Source organism: Rhea pennata, chromosome 4 (genome assembly GCF_028389875.1).
Source record: "Rhea pennata isolate bPtePen1 chromosome 4, bPtePen1.pri, whole genome shotgun sequence".
Lineage (NCBI taxonomy): Eukaryota > Metazoa > Chordata > Aves > Rheiformes > Rheidae > Rhea > Rhea pennata.
In genome coordinates, this window is record NC_084666.1 from 43,560,515 (window position 1) to 43,577,879 (window position 17,365).

Sequence of the window (17,365 nt, forward strand, 5' to 3'; positions counted from 1 at the left end):
ATATACTTTCTCTTGAGAGAAATATCTTGCTTCAGACTACCTTGAAGAGCTTTCTCCAAGGATTTCTTTTCTTCCATCTGTTGACTTGAAATCGGGTGATTCACTTTTTTGTTGAAAAGTGGAGGGAAAATAACAATGAAATAAATTAATATTTTTTCAGATGCTAGTTTTTTCAGAGGGAATAAATTAGGAAAAAAGAATAAATTAGCGAAAAATGCTCATATGCTAATTAAAATAAAAAAATGGTGTGTTTGTACTTATATTTCGAGGAGAAATTATTTTAACCAATTACTGAATGTCTGAGGAAATTAATATGGAGCCTTAGAATTACTGCCTGAAATTTAAAAGAAATCCAGATTGTCTAATCAGACAAGTATTAACTTTTAAAAAGTGAGATTTCATCTCCATTAATTGAAGCTATTTCTGGGACATCTAAATATATGTGGACTTGAATAACTAGCAAAACAACTGCATAAACTGATTCCTGTTGGGGGAACAAACAAGTATGAGAATTTTGGTGCAACAGGGATTTTACTTTCATTTCAAAGAAACAGTGTGGAGAGTTTTTTGGAGGTATTTTGAGCAGAGTGAAATTTGAGATAGTGGTATGGAATTTAAAACATAATTTTCTAGAACCAGTAAATTGTATTTATGCTTGTAAATACATTTTTCTCTTTCTATTTTTGACTTTTGGTATGAAAAGGTGTGGTGCTTTCTACTTGCTCTATTTAAAGCAGAACAAGAGAAGCAAGTTTCTTGAATTATCTATATATAAAGAATAGAATCATTATAGTTTCTAATTAAAAAAGATGTTTTTTCAGCTTTTAAATTGAGTGCATATGTAGACATATATTTAAGTCACTATTCAGTTCTCAGATTGAGGAGAATATTTAAGGAGGTGACTTAATTTTGAATACAGTTATTAGTGTTTAATTTAGAGTATTTCCCCGAAGTGGGTCTCTAGTTTCTGTTTTCACTTTTTACATTCTGCTCCTTCATTCTGTGCTTATAGCTCCGTTCTTGTATATCTCCCACAAAGGGGATGATAGCATCTTGCAATAAAATGCTGCTTGAGAGAAATACAGGTTCCTTCAGCAGGATTTGATGTTATTTTTGCATAGTATATTGAATGTGCCCTTGCAGAATTCACAGTGCCAAAACTAAGGTGAGTCCAGAAGAAACATGGTTGAAAAAATGTCCTGATATAGAGTTATGATAAACATCTTCGGATGCATTATATGAAGACAGTGTTGTCTGAGGAAGAAGGGGGATGATTAGAGCAATCTAAAAACAGTTATGTGTTTAGATAAAACATGGACTAAGACAAGATTTATTTATCATAAAAATAAACAATAATTTAAGATCTATAATCATGCCACACAATAGGAATTAATGAGGATATTTGAAGGTGTTCATCTGGATGGCTTTGCGGTATTGGTGCTTAAGGGAGCTGGAAAATAAACATCCAGTTGAAGCGACAACTGCACAGAAGGCAAATGACAATAGCTAATTGATTTGATGATTGCGTATCACGTTAGAGACAGGCTTGTTTATGTTGGCACTTAAGTTTTACACAACGAAAAGCTCACAGCTATATTTAAGAATGTGAGTTCTGTTTAGCGCTATGCCCGTCATTCTTTAAAAACAAATTTTAAAATTCTCCTTTTGAAGTACATTGCTTTTTAACGGTGAAAATAAATCTTACTGTTCTTATTTACGCTCAAGTTCTGTTACCGTTCTTGCTTGTGTGCCACCTCATGGCAGCTGGCTTTGGTGCCCTTGCGTTATCAGTGAGATTTCTGAAAGACCTTCCCTTTGTCGAGGTTTAAGGGCCCCACAGAAAGAAGTAGTCACTATTGATCTCCAGTAAAGAAACTCCACCTGCTAGAGTTGGAAAATGGTTTATTTCTTATTTTGACTTATATTTTCTGAAATGTGCAGAGTCACAACAGCCAAAGGATGTTGCTGATACAGAAAAGTTAACACTGAAACACATCTGCTTCTTGGAAAAACATGTTGTTTAGGACTGGGTATATTGTTTTGTCACCTTTTCTTTTTTCTCATTCCTTTTAAAAACAATCCAATGTTTAGAAGCAGAATACATGTTTAAGATCTCATTAACTCTTATCCTTCATTCTACATGGAAGTCATATACTCTGGAGATTTACCATAATTATTAACACAGTGACCAGTAATGGTGTTTCAGGGTGTTTTAAATTAGGAATAAACAGTAGACAAATGTTAAAAAAAATAAAAATTATGATTTGATGAAAGGAAATTTTCAATTAAAGGAAGAAAAATACTGAGGAAAAAGAGGTCAGAAAAACAGAAATAGAACATATACTTTAGCTCTCCAAGTAGAATATTTTTCAAGTCCTTGTTTTCACATAAAGCTGCTAGAGTTCATTATAGGAAAAATTCCTGCTATTTCATAAAGGGAGTTTCTAAATATGATAATATATTTGTCCAAGTATCTTTTAATTTATCTAAAACCAAGCTTTTACTGGGAGTAAATAGGAATAAATTGATAGAGTTATATATCATGAGTTCAAATGGACTTTCACAGAATGTATCTGTGAAAGATCATATCCTTTCATACAGGTCGAGAATCCTAAAATCTGCATAAATGTCCAGAAAAGATCTGAAGAATTGGTATATGATTTACAGCTGAGCTGCGTGTGCGTTATGTGCTTCTTCCAACATGCAATTTGGCTGACTCCAAAACTGAAAAATTCAATAAATTTGGCTAACTCGATGTCCTGGTGTCACCCTTTCCTTTCTCCTTCCCTAAAGTTTTTGAGATTTGTATTTGAGAGTCAAACGGAGTTGGGATGGAAAGTAAGGTTTGGATTGTATTGTTAACTGACCTGATTCTGATTTCTCTTACTCTTTGCCTGTGTCTGTTGAATCGTAGGATGAGGTCTGTCCCAAAGCTGAAGGAGATCCTGTCCAGCGGTGTGTATGGGCGACTGCTGTTAACGTAAAAGACAAGTTCATTTACGTAACGCAGCCCACACTCGACAGAGTGCTTGTTGTTGATGTACAGTCCCAGAAGGTTGTACAGGTACTGATGCCTAATTTTTAAATTAATGACCGGTTTGGAGGCAGGAATTTCTGCTTTTCCATTGTACTTTGAAAAAAATGTGATTAGTATGAAAGTAAAACACAGTATTCAGAAGCAAGCTTTTCTGCTTTCTTTGGGCCTCAGTCGCTGTTTGTGTAAACAGGCAATTGCTGAGGAAAAGGCAAATCAAAAATGAATAATAATCAATTAGAGAAACAGTTGTTTGGAAAATTTCTGACTTGATGTAGTTTTCACTTGAAAATGAAGATTCATAGAAATAGAAGCTTATCTTGGGAATGCATGTATCAGTTTTGACAGCAAAAGTCATGGTGGTAGGTATGGCTACAGAAGGAGGAGAACTGTTATTTGGTAAACTTTTGGATAGAGAAGTTACTGGCGTTGTGGAAAATCCAAGCCCACACTTGGCTTTAAACTCTGGATTAGAACTTTTTCTACATTCCTACCTGCCACATAGGTGATACTGTCTCTTTCTAAGTCTCAGAGATGTTGCCAGAGATACTCTGCTTGATCAAAATAAATATTCATTGGATGAAAGAAAGAAATTGATGCCATGATCGAGGGGTTAATATCGCCATTAATTTAGTTTTTGGAAGACTAAGGTACAGGTCAATGCTAAAATGAATATTAGTTTTTCAGAGCAGCATGATTCCTTCAGTAGAGCCTGATGAAGTCACAGTACATCGCAAACAGTCAGCAGTCTTGTTGGTACGGAGTAGAAATTTGAAATTTGATTGCCACTGCTCAAATCAAATGCTGTAACTCTCATCCTTGTGGCTTGTCATTCTCTCTCTCTCTTTTTTTTTTTTTTCTAATTCCCCAGAAGACTTTAAAAGTTTTTTTTCATCCTATCGTCATCATAAAATTTCATATCCACATTTTTTGCTAGATAAGTCAAATATGTAAAATAAATAAAAAATCCCCTCTAGCACTGAGTTGATGACAAGAATTATAAATATTTATAACAGAATTTAAAAAAATCTTACTCTCTAGAAGAGTAGCAAACAGGTAACACACACCCTGTGAGAGTTTTAATGTCATTTGCGGCCGCAGGTAACAAATAAGTTAGATTAGGAGCTATCAGGGAAAGTCTCCATCAGGTCTTTTAATTGCATAAAAGCCGCGACGTTTTGCAGAGCGAGTATTTTCTGCCGTGCCCTGGTGCATGACTTTGTTGTAGAACTTCAGATGGAAACTTGTGTGTGCAATGTTACGTGTCCAATATCGTCTGAAGATACAATAGTAGTAATAGTGACCTCACATACGTACATACCATGGTTTAATAGGGGATTTACGCGAGGATAGGCTTTGTTCTGTAGTACGTGAAAACAGACTTAGAAAGTAATAGCCATAAGCCCAGTAATATTCTAAAATATTTCCTGAGTATGAAGAGATTGTTTAAATTTTTAAAATACTTGTGTTTACAAAGGTGATGGAAAAGGAAAAATCGTAGTATTTTTGCTAGTTCAGCTCCTGCCTAATGTTCTCAACAACATGTTACACTCATATTTTTTTTAACCACACACATACAATAGAATATATTTCATTATATAGTCTGTATTCTTTCAGCCTGATGTTATTTGACCAGAAAGATTAGCTTTATTTTTGTTCAGTAGCGAAGAAAGGTCAAGCAGTTACAAGGTTTCAGTCTCAGATTGTCAATAGTCTTCTGCAAGCTTTTTCTGCTCTATAAATTTATATATAACTTTGCTATAAAAGGAGAGCTCTGCTTTGTCTGAAATAAAATTATTTCCTGAGCAAGGAGCTCTGAAGTTGGTTAATGACTATGCCTGTTAACTTGTTTAAAATTCCGCTTTCATCCCCAGAAAAAAGGGCACTTATGTGTGAAACTGATAAAGAGGTTTTGACACCACAATGGGAGTTCTGATTCAAGTTTTAATCATACAAAAGTGTCCAACATCTACAGGGTTATTTATAATAACATCACATTCACAGGAAGCAGATGTTCTTTAGCTAAGTCAAACATGAATTTTTACTAGAATTTTAATCTAGTATGCTATTAAAAATATTTCAATAGTTTTCTTCATGCCTTTTGCCTTTTTTGCCTGTAAATGAATTTAAATCCATTATGTACAGGTTTATATTAGCATATATATTTTTAAATGCATAATAAAATTGCTATCTACTTTAAAACTAGCTTGTCTTAAAAAAAATCAGATTTCATATTTTTAGGTTCTCTAAACATCTCTATTTTCTAGTATTTTCTGTTTCAAATGCTATATTGGGTATAATTTCTTTCAGAAACTTAATGTCTTCAAATAGTGGCAGGGAGTGATGAAATGTTTTACATGTTTTATCAGTATTTTTTATCGTTTACTATTTTAGTTAGGTTGACCATAGAAAATCATATCAAGGTAGAGATTAACAGAATGGATCATTAAATTTTTCTGAAAAATAAGTTTTTTTATAGCCAACTCAGTATTTTTCTTCAGTAATATTTCTAAAGGAAGAGAGACTGTATAAGAAATCCTCAAAACAGAAACTCCTGTCATTAAGATTTGAATGAATGGAATTTCTGGCAATAATTTCACTGGCCCCTGACTGTCATTCATTAATCTTGTTGTTTTCCTTGTTTTCTTGTGTTTGATGGGTGAAATCCCTACTTAATTGCATTTATTAGCATTTAGACTTTAGTGGCAACAGCATGTTTTGCCTTTTGGGCTTATTGAAATGTGTCAGAAAAGCTCGAGGTTCTTTTGGATTGAGTTTATGTGGAATAGTTTGATTGATAGACTCGTCTAATTTGCTTTAGGTTAAATTAGTTATTATTTTACCAATTACTTCACTTTACTATTACATATAAGTTTATAGATAGTTACCATGCAAGTATGTGTTAACTGAAAAATATTGTAATTATAAAATTCAGTAAATTAGTCAATAATTAAAATCATATCCTTCGCCCAGAAATATATGAAGAAATTCTTCCATTTTTGGATGGAATTAGCTAGTTTACACACAATCTGGTCCACGTAGTGTTGCACACAGGCTGTGCCTTCAGCGAATATCTTGAACTAAAACCAATTACTCCACAAGTCTTCATGCTAATCTAATGGAAAAGAAAAAAAATTTTCAAAGAAATTTTATTTTGAAGGATGGAATTGCATTGCTTTTCCATGACTTTAATAATATCCAGGCTATAAAGTTAGGGAAACATAGAATGCAATTTATGCCCTCTATGCAAGTATCTTGTAGGAGTGGAAATCGTAATTTTGATGATTCTAGGATATTCACATTTTAGTTAAAGTTTGCTTTCCACGTCACAAATTGAAAATACTTGACAGGGAAATTTAGTAAGAGAATGTGTTTTTTATAAGTAAAAATTAACATTAGATTGGTTTTGCTTTTTTTGTTTGTAGTGCTAATGGATATGTAGCCTCTATTTATACTATAAAAGTTAATATTAGAGACAAAACTGAAAGCGCACATATATAAGGAACTGGATTTTAAGATTTCTCCTAGAAATAAATCTTCTTAGAAGATCCATAAGCAGACATTTTTGACTGAAAAACAGTGTGTTTCCAATCCTGAGAGGAGGGACAGTGCATCTTTGGGGGCTCCGTGGGCAATTCCTTCCCTTGCTCCTTGCGGTGCCACAGCCCAGGCCCTGCACGCGGCTGGCGGAGCGCTTCTGCGTCCGGCCTTGGGTGTGAAGGAGCTCGGTGGAAATTTGGCGCAGGTGAACAAGTGAGCGGGGCAACAGCTCAAGTCTTCTTGTAGACAGCCCGTCTTCTGACCTGCAGCACGAAAATGTTATCAGGCACGAATGACCTTTTCCAAGGGGTATCCTTCTGCTTTTAAATGAGCCAGGGAACAACCTGGCTTCAATATTGCATTTCCAAAAGGAGAAATGAATTCTGCCTAGATGAAGCTGTGGCTTGCAGCACCTCAGGGGTACAGTTAAGTATCATCAGCAGTCTCAGCCAGCCATTAGTGCATTATCTTGAGGATCTACATCATTAGTTTAAATTAGGTTCACTTAATTAGCCAGCTGGTACTCTCCTTGACAAACTGGTAAACAAGCTGTGCTTTACAGTTCCGCAATGGTGAGACTGAAAAACAATTTCCACTTGCAATTTTTTTCCTACTACAGTGATGAAAATAGAAAAGTAATCCCCACAATTGTCTGCCTCATGGAGAATATCTCTTAATCAAATATCCTGTCCTCCCGTTTAATACCTGTGAAGTGTTCGGTTCAACTTGTAACAAAGGCAGCTTAGTGCTCAAATGCCTAAAAGAGTTTGCAGTCTTTAGACACAGAACTCAAGATTGTGCAGAAAACACTTTGGTATTGATCATTACAGTTTGATCAGAAGGCTACCAAAGGTAGCAGTTGTAATTGGAAAAAGTATGCTTTATATATTAATATAAGAGTATCAACTTTAATGAAGTATATACAATTTAGCAGAGACTTTAGAGAGCTTTGGTGTAGCAACATTTCACTGTTTTTTTGCATTACTGTGTATTAACACATTGCATTAGTTTCAGTATGTGGCTTGAGAATACTCTCCCCTCTTTGGCTATTTTCCAATAATTTGTGTAGTTTTTAAACTGATATACATAAAGTGAGAGACATAATAGGGAAGGAAGATAAGTACATTTTTACTTGGTTTAAAAATTTATTTTCAGTTTCTTAATAGCTTCAATATAATATAATTTTGATCCAAATGCTAATGGCCATAATGAACAAAAATCACTATTTGAGCAATTCAGTGATTATGAATTAGTCAGAGGCCTATTTCGACAACTGACAATGTAATTTTTAAACATGATCTGAAAACAGCAGGAAATGCATGTCCAGAAATCATTTTAATTCCATCATATGTATTATTTTTCTTTTCAAAAATCTAAGAGAATCTGATGATTTCTACTTTCATTTGGCTGCAGGCAGTAAGTACTGATCCTGTTCCAGTGAAACTACACTATGATAAATCACATGATCAAGTCTGGGTGCTGAGCTGGGGAAACATGGAAAAGAATTCACCAACTTTGCAGGTGAGCATTTTGTTCAGAATGATTATATGATACCGTATCTAGACAAATCGGACCGTTGTATAATTGCAACGTTTTGTGAGTTTTCCTTGAAGCATTACTATAATGACCTCAGCAGTGATGATAAAATGAATGGAGGCAACCTGAGAACAATCTGGATAACTGACTTTACTAAAAGAAATAGAAAAGTCCATGAAATCTTTCACCGTCTTTCTTATGTTTTCCGTATACCTAAAGAATAAGAGAAAAAGAGGCCTACAAGCTTAAAACTTGAGCAGAAGAATTAGTAACATCTGAAAAATGCCTTTTTTAGCACCTACAGACCCTTAGTAACTGTCTGTGAGTAGACCAGGTAATTCTCAGGAGTTTAGCTGTCACTTCTCCCCAGAAAACAACTGATAACTGCATCAAGTGTTCCCTGTTTTAAGATGAGTGATCATCTTCACTGCCATTTTTCCCGGCATTACACATAATCAACTCTTTTGATTTTTATCTACTGTCGAGTGTATGCGTGTGAATATCATGGTGGCTATTAATATACACTTGTATTTTATTCACTCATAAACATTATACTCAGAGAAGGATCAAAGATTTGTGTTTTCAACCTTTTACTTTGGATGAAGTGTTCAAGAGACTTAATCTTCTTCTAGGTTTGTGTGTTAAAAGAATGTAGAGAATTTAGTAATGTAAATGAATAGAGACTCAGCATTAGAAAAGGAAGACAATAAAACCTTAAAAAAAAAAAGGTAAACATGAAGACTAGGCTGTCTGGCATGTAGCGGTTAATTTTCTGAAATCTGTAGTGTCAGTCAGCTTTATTCACTGTCACTTGCATTTTTTTTCTTCATAACTAAAGAATAATATAAAAATATAAAAGAAATGGGATGCAATGGCAATACTGTGTTAATTTATTTGGACATACATTAAATTTTGAAGGGGTATTTCTACAGTGTATAATGATGTTACCTTACATAGGTGATAACACAAGCCAGTGGGAGCGTTTCTCATCACACGATCCATACTCAGCCTGTGGGAAAGCAGTTTGACAAAGTGGATGACTTCTTCATTCCTACTACCACCCTCATCATTACCCATATAAGGTAAGTTTCAGCTCAGTTATAATTAACTTTCCAACAAACTATGCCATCATCTGCAAATAAAATGTGGCTAAAAAGATGTCCAATATCTGAGACCAGATCACCCACTTCAAATTGCTTTGAAATATTCTTCACAAGATGACTTTACGGAAGTTTGTTAAATAAAAGATGGATATCAGAATTAAGAGATTTGCAAGAGTTTTTCTTGTCCCACCAAATACTCAAAAATTCAGCTGCTGTCAGTGGGAATTCTTCCATGTATTAAAGGTAAGAAGTGATATTATCTACCTTTTGGAGGAATTGATAACTACAATTCAGGTAATTTTGTAGTTTAGGAACAGGGATCTTGACTTGTTAATGATGCATATTAATTTCTACTACTGCTCAACATCATTTTGTCATCTATAGTATTTTACATACTATGTTAAACATACACTGTATTTAAGTTATTCTCTTGATTATGGGATCGGAAAAGCCAGTTTAGAGTTTTGAAAGGATTTAAGTTACAATATAACTTAAGTCTTTATGAACAGGCTTGACTCTCTCACTTCCTTTCTTCTGTTTTTTTTTTTTTTTTTCTTTTTTTTTTTTTTTTTTTTTTTTTCTTTTTTTCATCAGGCTGTCTGTTTTTAAAACAAGTCATGTCTGAGTATGTAAAGCAAAATTTATTTAGACACATGAACAGAATTGGTCTGATTTCATGGATGCCTCTTAGAGGTTTCAGTGGTTCTTACCATAGTCCTGGTTCTTACCAGGGAACACTGTAAATTCTTGGGACCTTGGTTATTTCTCTCAGTGAATGTAGGATTATCTTTGTGTTTGCCTAAAGAACAGACAAGCTCTGGCTGTGATAGAAATATACCCAGTGTGGAAGAAAGAGACCAGCAGGATTTTTGGGACCTATAGGACAGAGAAGGATACTGCATGCAAAAGAGGGCAAAAGAGGTTTAAAATGACATAAAGCAGAATGCCAATACTAACCACATTAATTCGGTAGAAAATACACACTGTGTCACTAAACTAATGTACAAACAGTGCTCACACTCAAGCTTAGAAAACCATTAAATAATTGCTACATTTGGAATAGCTATGATTTCGGAGAACAAAAGCTATTGCTTCATTAAGAAACAAGTAAGGAAATCCTGACACTCATATTGGTGGAGTCTGGTTGTTTATATCTTTGTCCTGGGAGGGCAGTTCCTCAGAATTTTATTATTAAGAGAATGCAGAGGTGGAGATTCTTGCCTGGATACTTCCTGCAAACCCTTACCCCATCACTAATGTGGCTGCATTGAAAGCAAAGGGCTGGCAGTGGTCTGTGGTGACTGACCGACAGATTCAATTGAGTCCTTAGACAATTTTTAAACTATCGCATTGTGTTGAGCGTGATGGTAAATGGATTCAGTTCAAGCTATCTTAAAGTATGCAAGTCTATTAAAGTCAAAGCATGACTGCTAGGAAAAAAAAAATATTAGAATAAATTAATCAGTAGTTATTTCAATACATACTGGCATAGCTTTACGATTTAAATTAATATATCCTGCAGGACCAAAAATTTGCTTTGAGTTAGTAAAAATGCTTGCTTTGCTTCATGGAACATAAAGCAATTCTACACACTTTAGGAAAATGCATTTATTTATATGAGTCTATAATGCAGTAATTATACTCTCTGATGGAATAACTATTCTTGCAGATTTTTGCTGTGAAAGGATCAGTAAAACAGAACTGACATTAGGTACCTTAATTTTCATGAAAAGAAGAAAAGGAAAAGATGGGTAGGAGTATACATAGTACGAGGAGTAGAGCCACAGTGGGAAAAGAAAAATAGACCCAGTTCAAAGCCAGAGTAACTTAAAATAGTTTAAGTTGCTGTCTTGTCTAAATAGGTCACTTAGGTTCTTTCTGCAATACGTGGTGAGTCAAAGCTAGCTTCAGCTGATGAGTCAGTTCATCTGTCCTACATATGATTTAGCAGAAAGGAATAAGAGAGAATTAAAGAATAATAAATAAATAAATATGAAATAAATATGAATATTTAATTTAATATTCAGTTTAATTAATTTTAATTTTCTAAAATGGTACTTGAGTGTCTTTTCTATAAAAAGAAAAACTAGAGAAATATTGTATTTCTACTTTTTACGTGCTTCTAAGAGCTGTTTATATAAAGCTAGTAAGTTATTAAAGAATTCGCCTTTCTTCTGGCCTTTGAGTACTTTTATTTTTGTTTAAATAAAAATGAACTTTGTGAGCAGTTTGTCAGGAAAGTTTTTAAATTGACTCTACAAGACAAATCCACCACATTAGTGGTGACGTAGAAGAATTGTCTATTAAATCTAAGTTTTCATCAGCCAATAATAAAAATACTCAATAACAGCATATGTGCATTTAGGACGTTGGGTAACAAATATAAAACTTAAGTGCCTTTTTTTTTTTTTTTTTTTTATATAAACCAACTAAGAGAGCATTTTATGAATGTGTGTAGTGAAAGATAGCTACAAGGGAAATAACCCTACTGGCTGAGAGAGTTGGTGTGGTTAACTACTCAATGGCACTTTTTACTCTGTGTTAGAAATCAATTCCCATTGACTGTACAACATCAGACTTTTCCAGAAAAATGAAAGTGATCTGTAGCTAGATGCTTTTGTCACCTGCATACTAAAATTTTGAATGCTGGAGCAGATGACAGAATGTGCATAGCTTACTAAATTAGCAACTATAGTAAAATTTGGATGTCTGGATAGAAAAGGAAATTTCTAAGGTAAGGACACGTCTTGTAAAAGTATGAATTTACAGTTTGGTAATACTGTTAATACAAACCATCTGCTATGCCTTTTGTCCAATCAGTTCCTCCCTAATCACTAGAGAGGATAAAGGAGAGAAGGTAAAGAAAGGTAAGCTTGTTGACACTTAGGCACTGACACACAGACGAATAATTTGTAGCTGTGGTGGCCATTAACTTTTTTTAATACTTAGGATTATCTAAAAATGTCTGCTGTTATAATATATGTAAATATTTTTAAAAAAAAGGTTTTTGTTGTTTATTTAAAGATGAAACTATACATTCGGGCTACCTAGGCAGGTAGTTATTTTATATATTAAAAAAGAAATGGGCTGCCCTCAATTCTTAAAAAGAAAACTCCACACACAAAAAAAATCAAGCAAAGAAATAGATAAATACATTGGACCTGCCAGATTCAATTAGTGTTAAATTTGTTCATTTGCTCTGGTAAGACACACTTTGCTAGTGCTACCAGGAATGAATTATGCAAGACATGTCTATTGAGAACTGCACTTCAGTTATTCACCAACAGAACCATTGTCTTACAGTTTTCCAACATTTAAAAATTTAAAAGGCTTAACAGATGTGGACTTAGTATGCTAGACCTGAGACTTTCTAAAAAATAGTCCAGTAAAGAAAAGTGAATTAAATTATCTGTACCTCTGAATACTTGCTGTAAAGTATATGATTTAAGTTTAGAATTTGGTAACTGCCTGTCTGAACATGAATATATTTTTCAGAGTTAATTCCAAGTGCAGAATATAAAGTACATTTCCACTGTTTGGCCTATAAAGGTAAGCAAATGAAATCACACCATGCAACAGATGGGCTTAAGCAGCAGGCTATCATTTTTATTGAACTGAATTAACTCACTGTGAACACTGCCCTGAAATGGAGTAGGTAAAACAGAAATACATAGCCTTGCATGCAACGACATCCAAGGCTAAACCATCTGTTTTAAACTCCAGAATACCCTAACAGAGGTTGAGAACTCACTGAATGTTTCTTTTTTTTTTTTTTTTTTTTTTTTTTTTTTTTTGCATAGAAGTAAGGCTAAAAGATTATGGAGTGTATTTAGTAGCTGAGATGTAAGAGGCTCACCTCATCCAACCAAAAATAATTAACTATTTTACTGCTCTCTCACGTACTGATTAATCTAGGTTATGAAAAAGTATTAGCAGTTTTAGTCTGAGGTAAACAATAATTGATCCTAAGATAAAATGTATTTCCAAACTTTTTCTACTACAGACTGAGGCAAGATTTAACTGTACCTACATTGTAGCATAAGTTCGGATGAATCACTTTTGTTGGTTTGATAACCAGCAAAAGCGTCTATGCTCTGAACACCTGTGATGAACCATCAAAGCAACAGCTAATCAAACTGTGTAGGCATGAACCAAAAGGAATAGAGGCAGAAAGGAGCAATTCTGTTATTGTCAAATCCTCATTTTTTTTTACTTCGTGTATAGAAATGCAGAAGAGAACAAGAAAAGAAGCTTCATCATTTTGGGAAAGGAAATGCAGTACGTTAAATATCATCAGTTCAGACGGTTTCCTCTGAATATCTCGCTAATATTCTGATCTCTCTAATAACCTGTTGAGCACCCTGTACGTGCTTCTTGATAGCAAATCCCTGCTCACTAAGAGATCCTCAAGTGCAGTTAGGTCAGGTTGACACCCCCGATAAGGCCTTAAAAATGTGAATTTTTACTTAATTCTAGAATTAATTCTAGAATTTCCATGTGATTCTCTGATAAGACTGGTCCACCTGCTGACTCTAAGCAAGGGATTGCCTCATGCCCCTGAATATTTCTTAATGATAGAAATAAAACCCTTCTCTTTCTTACTGAACTTTTATAATAAAAAGAGTCTCTAGGGAAAGCCAAAGTTTTCCTTGACTTTCTGTGGAGTTTCTTGTGCCTCTTAGTTGTAGTGCAATGCACTAAATTCTTAAGTCAATCAGCAACCAAAAGGAGGCTATGGTACAAAGCATTAAGAATAGGAAGAATCCTAGTAGTGACTAATAGAAAGAATCCTAAAGAAGTTTGTTCATGCTTGATATTGAAAGTCTAGAGATTTCAAAGGGAAGAAGTTCTGTGTTCATCTTGCATATGCTAAAAAGAAAAAAATAGCAGGCTGTCAACATCTGCTTTGGTTTACCTTGGGAAGATGCACTCATTGCCCATTTATGTGAATTATACCAAAAGAATGAATGAATGTAAAAAGTATTATTTTTCACACACACTGTCATGTCCATATTTTTGAGTGCACACAGCTTGAAAAACATCCTCCATTGCCTCAATTGCATTAAAAGGTCATCAGATACTGTGGCCACAAAGGTAGACAGAGTGGAATCTATTCATGTTATTAACATATTCATATTATTAATGGTCCAAATTCCAAGGTCCTTTTTCAGTTATTAGTGGGGAAAGCGTATAAAAAACCTTATTCCCTTGATAGATATGCTGATTAAGAGCTGAGTATATATTTTCAATATTTGGCCTTATAAATTTACTGAGAAGAAAATTTTAATCAGTGAACTACTCTTTCTGCCAAGGCAGTTCAGTGCAACCAATGATCTTGTCCTTAATTGTCTGTTAATATCTATCCTTATCACAAAAATAGACACTTGTAATTAGTATATGGGATGGCTGCAAAAAGATGACTGGTACAATCCTCATGAAAATATATTCTTAGCAGTCTGAGGAGCAAAAGGGCTGATTATTTCAGCTCCACAGTTCCTAAATCGAAGTGAACAAAAGATAATTGGAATAAATTAAGGTCTATCATTACACTGCTGTAAAATGTTTCAAAAGCTATATTAAATGAACTCTCTCTAATGGATTCACTCTAACCCTTTAGATGTTTTAATCTTTTAGCAAGCATTTTGAATGTCATAGTTACATGACTTAACATGTGGAAGAATGAACAATCAACTCGCTGGTGAGATGGCTTAGGATCTGAATAGAGTTCAAACATTCTCAGCTTGAATTTCTTCTCTCTTTTATTTCTTTGTTGTGCACGATAATAGGAGAAGCAATCGCTCTAAAATTATACTTACTCATTTACACAGAACATTACAAAAACTAAGCTTTTCTTTAAGAGGTAACCGGAATGTGCTGCCAGTGCATTCCTGTGGGTGTTCTTAAATGAAACCCATGTAGGGTGGTGATTCTGTGTGTTCAGAAGTTGGGATTCAGAGATTCACACTGCATTTCAGAGTTTAAGCCCCTGCAGAGATAAAAAGTGGCTCAAAGACTATGAGAGTATTTTCAGTTTTACTATGCAAATAAGCACACAGAAAATAGCACTTTACTTCAAAAATCCTATACAATCAGAACGAACTTCTTTTGCTTCCTTTGGTATGTAAGTCAGACAATGCAAGCAGTAAATTTTGAGTGAAGTTATAGACAAAGCATCAACAAAAAATATAAAATTAATTTTGGATTGAATGTTTCACATAGCCAATACGGTTTAGTTCAAAGATAAAAGACAATAATTTAATATTTTGCAAATTAATATTTGACAAGTTCCATTAGGAAAGTGGCCAGTTTGCAATCAGTTCTTAGTCAAAAATCTATCAACATAGTTAATTAATGATGTGGGAGAAATCACTTGAAAGGCTGAGAAATTGGAAAAAGAAGCTCAGTAGTACCAGGGCAAGAAAAGAAAATCTGGAAAGTAACTGCAATTTCTGATAATGACCGTAGACTCCATAAACGAATCTTATGTCACCCATAGTAGCACAGCACACAAGGGAGGTCTGTCCGGATTAGGGGCCCGTGTTTGGCACTCTCTTCATCTCTGTAAGTTTATGTCTTTGTGAGAGTAGCACTGCATGGAAACATCTAACCCATTTTACCCCATCTGTATATTTTCACCCCCAAAGCAGGTGGCTTTTGGTCCATAAATGCATTCTTTATGAAAAACAAATTGAAAAATATCGGGGGGGGGGGGGGAGGGAAGAACGGCAAAAAGTGTCTAACTGCATCTTTTTACTTTAACTAGGGAATTTTACAGTATCTTAGTTCTGAAAGGAGTATGAAGACTGAACAGATTAAAAGAGATTCAGTTCAGACAATTTAGGTGCTCTAAAACTTGCTTTGTTCAGCTGTTGTCATTGGCAATATCAGCCACTGCTGAAATAAGTACCTCTTTAGAAAATGTGCAAGTACTCTTCAGATTATCAAACATATATTCTCCACGCCATTCCTCTTCTATTCACACATCCCCAGCCAACAAACTAGGACTCTCTACATCTGACCACTCCATATCTTCAGGCTAGGCAAGCCCCAACACCTTTTGTACATGCAGAAGGTGCCATATCACCACACCTATGCTTCGTATATATCCTCCTCCAAATCCTCTCCTGTATTTCACACTGAGAGTTATGTTTGCAGACACTTTTTTGCAGACTAGACAGTAAGGACTCCCAAAATTGTCTGTGAACAAACCCCTGTAGGAGCTGTGGGGTAACTGCTTCTACTCTGCAAACACAGTGAAGTCTTGTCCTCACTATAACCTGACATAGACCTAATATTCTGAAGGGTAGATGACACCTTTTGATCCAGGTCATTTTGGAATTTATGGAGAAAATTTTTTGAATTTCAAAGTTAAAGTTTAGCTCAGATTACATTATAGACATTACAGGAAGATTTACCGCTGGGATATTGTGATAACTCTGTCCATCTGAAGTGACCAAATAAACTATTATTATAAATAAATAAACATAGTACCTATTTCCATTTTCCTTTTAAAAAGCAGCATGTGTCAGTGCATCAAACAATGCAACATATGTAAAAATGCAGTCAACTATAGAAACAAAAATAACCCCTGCAAGTATGACATACACTTTGTTGTATCCAGTGTTAACAGAAGTTAACTTATCTTGCCTTAGTACTGCCTTAATTACTCATTGATATTCCAAATAAATGATAAGGATTCAGTTATTAGCTATGAGGTGATCTTAAAATTATTTTAAAATAAACTATTTCTTCTGTATGTTTGTTGATAAGTTTCCAGAGCATGACTATTTAAAAAGTCAGTCATAATAATCTTATTTTTAACTGAAGTATGAGAATTAATTTTACCCTAGTCATTAAGCTTCTGAGCTACATAAAATATCGAAATGACATAATGGCTAATGTTTTGGATTTTTTTAATAGGATTCTGTGCATTTTGTTCTTAAAAGAACAAAGGTAATAGTGAATGCGTTTTCTGAGCCTCAAGAGTTATGTAAAAATTATGCTTTCACAATCTTAGGAAAAAAGTGAAAAAAAGAATAGGCACAAAGGAGGATTTTGATCTCTTTTAGATTTACTATATAGATTTTCAATAGTATATGAAGCAAAAGAAAGTGAGGAGTTAAGGTTTTTTTTGTAATAGTGAAGATTTGAT

General features: G+C 34.3%; 1 protein-coding gene across 2 annotated transcripts in view; it reads left to right on the top strand.

The window, feature by feature from the left end:
- FSTL5 (follistatin like 5) overlaps positions 1-17,365 on the top strand; it is a 277,012-nt gene that overhangs the window by 240,048 nt on the left and 19,599 nt on the right. For both annotated transcript variants that reach the window (XM_062574720.1, XM_062574718.1), the window contains 3 exons: positions 2,915-3,064; positions 7,988-8,095; positions 9,068-9,192. In XM_062574720.1, coding sequence (XP_062430704.1) covers positions 2,915-3,064; positions 7,988-8,095; positions 9,068-9,192 — 383 coding nt within the window. The remainder of the gene's footprint in view (positions 1-2,914; positions 3,065-7,987; positions 8,096-9,067; positions 9,193-17,365) is intronic.